This window comes from Scyliorhinus canicula, chromosome 5 (assembly GCF_902713615.1).
Source record: "Scyliorhinus canicula chromosome 5, sScyCan1.1, whole genome shotgun sequence".
Classification (NCBI taxonomy): Eukaryota; Metazoa; Chordata; class Chondrichthyes; order Carcharhiniformes; family Scyliorhinidae; genus Scyliorhinus; species Scyliorhinus canicula.
Genome location: NC_052150.1, coordinates 123747670 through 123753669, shown reverse-complemented (window position 1 = coordinate 123753669; position 6000 = coordinate 123747670). Strand labels below are relative to the sequence as shown.

At 41.2% G+C, this 6000-nt stretch overlaps 1 protein-coding gene across 1 annotated transcript in view; it reads right to left on the bottom strand.

The window, feature by feature from the left end:
* Positions 1 to 2033: 2033 nt before the first annotated feature.
* The window catches only part of elp2 (elongator acetyltransferase complex subunit 2), a 176915-nt gene continuing 172948 nt past the window's right edge, over positions 2034 to 6000 (bottom strand). Inside the window, exon 22 of the mRNA XM_038797582.1 lies at positions 2034 to 2606. Within this exon, the coding sequence (XP_038653510.1) occupies positions 2450 to 2606 (157 nt within the window). The 3' untranslated portion in view covers positions 2034 to 2449. The remainder of the gene's footprint in view (positions 2607 to 6000) is intronic.

Below are 6000 nucleotides of genomic sequence, written 5' to 3'. Positions count from 1 at the left end.
CTCTGTTGGTTTGCGATGATCGTTGCAAAATTGCAGCGTCTCTTATGTACTCCATTTCTACAACAGCTGAAAAAAATATTGCCATTAAAAGCAAAACTATTGTTTGATGCATTAAAATTTATTCTTTAAAATTAAAAAAACTGCATCAGTTATATCGCAATTAAATCAATAGTAAATTATGAAATATGGTAACATTGCAATCCAGTATATTGGTTTATAAATGAACTGTAGTAAACATGCAGAACAGAACTTCATGGCAGTGATTAATTCCCCCTCCCACTACTAATAATAAAAATAATAATTGCTTATTGTCACAAGTAGGCTTCAATGAAGTTACTGTGAAAAGCCCCTCACCCTAATCATGCCATAAAGTTAAAACTCTCAATGCCAGCTAGGTTCCAGAGGAATGAGAGAAGGAAAAATATAATCAGGCATTGACCCAGCATGTATTTTACAGAGCTGAGCTGACAGAAAGACATCTGGGAGTGAATGTAACAAATAATCCCTGATGTGGAAGCTTCTAAACAGAAGCCAAAAAGTTATAGGAAAATTGTTGTGTGTGCAGCAAACTTCAAAAAGTAACTCTTTTTCCAAATCTAATCTTTTAATACTTAACCAAGTAACTTTTTTAAAAATGAGCTCCATAATTTTATACAGAACCCAATAATTTATTTTTAATCTGAACAAAGGGATTGATTTTGTTACTTGTAGCTTGGAGAAGCTTCCTATTACAGTTCAATGAGCCTGGTAGATGACTGCAAAAAGCAACCAATATAAAACAGCTCTGCGACACAATACCTGATGACAAAGTCTAATTATTTGCACTATAAACTGTAATAATTAGAAAAATGTGTTGGAAATGTGCCGACTCTGATGGCACCAGTTGTGCTGAAAAATCATTTAATTGTTGTCGTTAACTGCTGCAACAATTCTAGGACTTATTATTTGGTTGTTTGATAAATTCCACGAGCCATATTTACACTTGCAACTCTGCTAAAGTTGCACCGTCTCCTGTGTGCATCCCACTCGTCTGTGTATGAATTACCGGGAAACCAGAGAAAAGAAAACAATCTTCAAAAGCATTCACATTAAAATCCAAATCATAAAGCTGGAGTGCTTTTATTCCTCCTGTAATAGTGTTTGGCTTGCTAAGGCAGCCTACTACACTTAGCTCCATCATCTGGCAGTGCAAGGAAATGTTATTACATAACAATTATGGCAGGCTGGCACATATACTAACACATTGCAGGGAACGCGCATTGAAGATGTGTGTATTTGCAAAGTCAAGAAACATTTAAAACCAATTTGAAAAAATCAGATTAGGATATATATCAAACCTTGAAAAAAAACAGATGATTTCTTCTGCAAATGAAGCGATGATACAGATCCACTGTTCTGTGGCAGAAAGATCACATTGCAATGTGCTGATGCTCCCCTTTAGTGTTCGATTCAAAGTGATGGTTCAGAAAAAAAAGCCAAGCCAATTATTGCTCGTATATAGGCTGAGAAAATGGCACCCAAGAGTGAAATTTAAAAGTGCAAAGGTTAACGAACTTTATAACAGCTAATGTTTCTGGAGTAATTGCTTTCATTTTTAAATAAATAAATAGTGCCCCAAAACATAAACCACTTTACAGCAACAATTAAAGACATTTTATTGTTTATTGTCAATATAAAAATTGGAATGAAAATTGGTTTGAGGCTGAAAGCAGGATTAACAGCCTGATAGGATAATGTTGGGGTTAAAATCATTATGGGTTAAAATAAATACATTATGGTGAGAGTGTGATTTGTTTATTAATGGGAAAATGAGTGTTGTCTGGGGAAAATCAACACAGCCAGTACAGGAAGGAAGAACCATCCAGCACATTTTGAGAAAATGCTAACATTTCTAGACCCTACTAATGGGAATTATCATGAATCCCATTTTAGTGAATTGAAATTGTGGAACAATATTGTTTTTCAAAGTTCACTCTCTATCTAACATTAGAAACCAGGTATCACTAGAAGAAAACTTGCAAACGCCATAATTATTGATCAGTACATTTATTGAAAATAAGTTCAATTCCAGCACATTTTCCAGTTTCTGTTACGTTCCTGGACAGCAGAACAACACTGCAGATAGGAATGCTGTATTATGCTGTTTTAAGCAAATGTTTTCTTCTGCAAAACTGTTGACTAACGGGCTAAAAGGAGGTTCCATGATGGTCACGTGATCATATTTTTGTCTGTCATATGCACAAGAGCTCCAGAATACTATACTTTTGCTCGGTCTTTCTCTTCTTTCCGATACTGTATACCAAAAAAATGTTTCTCTTCAATCACAGTATCATTTTCCTTTGGGTAGCAAACATTGCTTTCCAGAAGTTAGAGAAGGGCATCTGTATTTGACGGAATCTTGCCAGCCAGAAAAGCAGCAGATCTGAAGAGAAAGTTTCTTGTATTTAAGTTAAAGTGACAATCTGTTAACATTGAAAATACTGATACTGTGATCAGTGCTACAACTTGCTAGCTGCAACCAGTTGCTGTCATTCCTGTCATCATAACCTGCTCTTCCCACAGATCGTCTCCACCGCAGACGTTTAACAGTTAGAGTATGGCACTGTCTGAATCAAAATCAGTTAAGGGAAGTAAATAAGAGACCAGGTTGATCATAAATATCGGACTGATCTGAAATGATGTGTAAATTCCATTACTCATATAATTAGTGCACTGATTCAATGTTGTCAGCTGAGAGACCGACTTGTCAAAATGTTCAGGTACAGAACACAATAGAATTACCATAGTTATTAACAGAAATGACAATTTATCATCCAGTTCGTAATTTACCCCAAATCAAATTGCATACCAAATTCCAGCTTGAATACATCATCAGGTCCACCAGTGCATGACCATGATGATGTTTGTAGCAACTAGTTTTGAAGATTTGTGATCACAGAAATGTCAGATTTATTTTACATTCCTCAGAATTTTAAAATATTTTTCTTCAAGTATTTTAAACATTTTTTTTATTCAAAAACATTTTCATTATAACAAAATAACAATATAGCAAACCTCAATACAACTTACACCCACCCGAACCCCAGTCCATGCCCACCCCACCCCACCCCACCCCACCTAAGCCACCTGTCGGGAAAGCAAAACCTTAAACCTACCCCCCCCCCGCCCAACATCTGACGGTAACCAGTTCCCTGAAAAAGGAGATGGAAGGCTGCCACCTCGAGTAGAACCTTTCCACCGACCCCCTCATGGTATACTTGATCTTTTCAAGGTGCAAAAAGTCCATCAGGTCTCCTAGTCAGGCCGAAGCCTTTGGCGACAACGGCACCTTCACCCAAGCAGAAATCATCTCTGGGCTATTAGTGAGGCAAAGGCTATGTCACCTTCCTTCTTCACCACCTGCAGCACCAACAGGTCCAAAACTCCAAAGACGGCCATCAACGGGCATGGCTCCAGCTCAACACCCAAAACCCCTGACATAGATCCCCGACATAGCGTCAAGAAAGGAGACCCAGAGACTAGCAAGCTTGGAGCAAGATCAAAACATGTGCGTATGATTCGCCGGCCCCCTACAGCAAGGCTCACACTTATCCTCTACCCCCAAGAAGAACCCACTCATACGCGCCATGGTCAGCTACGCCTTGTGCACCACCTTGAACTGGATCAGGCTTAGCCTAGCACATCAGGAGGTGAAGTGAACCCTGTGAAAAGCCTGACTCCACACTCCCCCTCAAAAACCAAAACCAGTTCACCCTCCCATTTCTCCTTTATTTCTTCCAACAAAGTCTGCTCCTCGACAACATCTGCCTATAAATATCTAAACTCTTACTCTCCCCTAACTCGGCCAAGTACAGGACCCTGTCCAAGAGCAAGTATCTGAATACGTTCACTCCCGGGAGCTGGAATTTCTCTAAAAACGTATCTAGACCGACGAACCTACCTTCGAGAAACATGTCCCAAAACCTCTCTAGGCCCCCCCTTTCCCACACCCTGAACTATGAATCCATGTCAAATGGGACACCCCTATACTTCCTACAAATCGGAGCCAACAGTGACATGGTGCCCAGTTTAAAATGCTGCCTAAACTGGAGTCTGCACATTCTCCCTGCGTTTGCATCGGTTTCCTCCGGATGCTCCGGTTTTCTCCCACAGTCTAAAGATGTGCAGGTTAGGTGGATTGGCCTTTGTGTCAAAAAGGTTAGGTGGGGTTACTGGGATAGGGTTGAGGTGTGGGCTTAAGTAGGGTGCTGTTTCCAAGGGCTGGTGCAGGCTCGATGGACCGAATGACCTCCTTCTGCATTGTAAATTCTATGATAGTGACTGTCATCACCGGATTCGGCGTGAACCTTGCAGGGGAAAACAGGAGTGGGGCAGTAACAAGGGCTCTCACATTCAACCCTATGCACGATACATCCTCAGCCGGCCCCATATAGAATCAGGATCCCTGAGCCAAGCCACCCCTCACCAAGATTTGTTGCCCAATAGTAACAAAATAGATTAGGTAGTGTCAATCCCCCTCCGACTGCCTATCCCTCCGCAGAAACGTCCTATATGGAGTGATATCATGGTTGTTTGTAATTCATCGACTGCCACTAGGAGTCTCACTGGTATATAAGTGAATGTTAGAGTCAGCTGACCTCAGACTGGCTGGAGGAAGCTGAAGAGAGAGGTTGCTTGTGCATGATTTACTGTTATTCACTTGTTTGTTTTGTACATAGTTTACCCACAGTTAATTTTAATAAATCGTTTATAGCTTTAGCTACAAGTGTTCTTGTAATAAATCAGGCCATCCGACAAGAACATTACACTCACACCCCTGGACTCTTACCAGCCCAAACAATAGTAGATATCAATTTATTGATCTTTGAAAGCCTTGGGAAGAAAGACTGGGAAACACTAGAACAAAACCAGAAACCTGGGGAGAATATTTATCTTCACACTCTGTACTCTTCCTGCTCAGGTCAGATGGAGGGCATCCCACCTTTTCAATTCGGCCTTCACCCCGTCCACCAGACCAACAAAGTTAGGTTTATGGAGTGAGGTCCAATCATGGGCCACCCGGATTCCCAGGTAACGGAAACAGCAACCTCCTCAGATTGAGAAAATGAACAGAAAGGCATAATGGCTAGTTAGGTCAAGTTAGAGTAACATTTTACTGCAGTAGAATAAGGAGTTAGGTTGGGGACTTTTAAACATCAACTGGGATTCAAGGCAGGAAGAGGGGGATGGGCAGTCACTAAGACCATTTCTTTGTTGCCAAGGATACTGGGAAAAGGGGCCTCCGGCCAGGTTGAGGAATGTGGGGAAAGCCTATGGGAGCTTTGCATTTGTACTGTTGCTTTATTTGGTTATATGTATGTGAAATTTGATGCAACTGGAATGTATCTGTACAGAAATGCTTGGTCCCCTTTGTTCACTGGCTGTTGAAGAACCAGGAGACATGGTTGTGTCCTGCTCTTCTAATGGAGTGAGTCACCCAGCTAGCTAGTTAAAATAAACAATAATTGATACCTGCAAATCCGTCTCAAATTTTATTGAGCCCAGACTGTCAGCAAAAGAATCATGATTGTCAAGATCAGCTCCCCTCCCTAGGGGATTCACCGGAAAATGTTCACTTTTGCCCAGATTCAGCTTGTACCCCGAGAAGGAGGCAAAACTCCTGAGCAGCTTCATCACCTCCTCCCCATTGGAGAGTGTGCCGTAAGATATACTAGCAAATCATCCGCGTATAAGGACACTCTATGCTCCCTCCCCCCACGCTCTATCCCCTCCCCATCTGGTAGACGGCCTCAATCTGCGGTCAATTGCTAAGGCAAACTAAAGTGGAGACTAATGGACACCCCAGTCTTGTATCCCTATTCAGTTGAAAATAGAATGAACTCAGGGCATTAATATGCACAATCGGGTGGGGGCCTGTCCAAAAGTGTAATCCATTATATAAATTTTGGCCCAAAGCCAAATCATCTGAAGCTTTCAAAGTGCTACCCCCACTCAACCCTA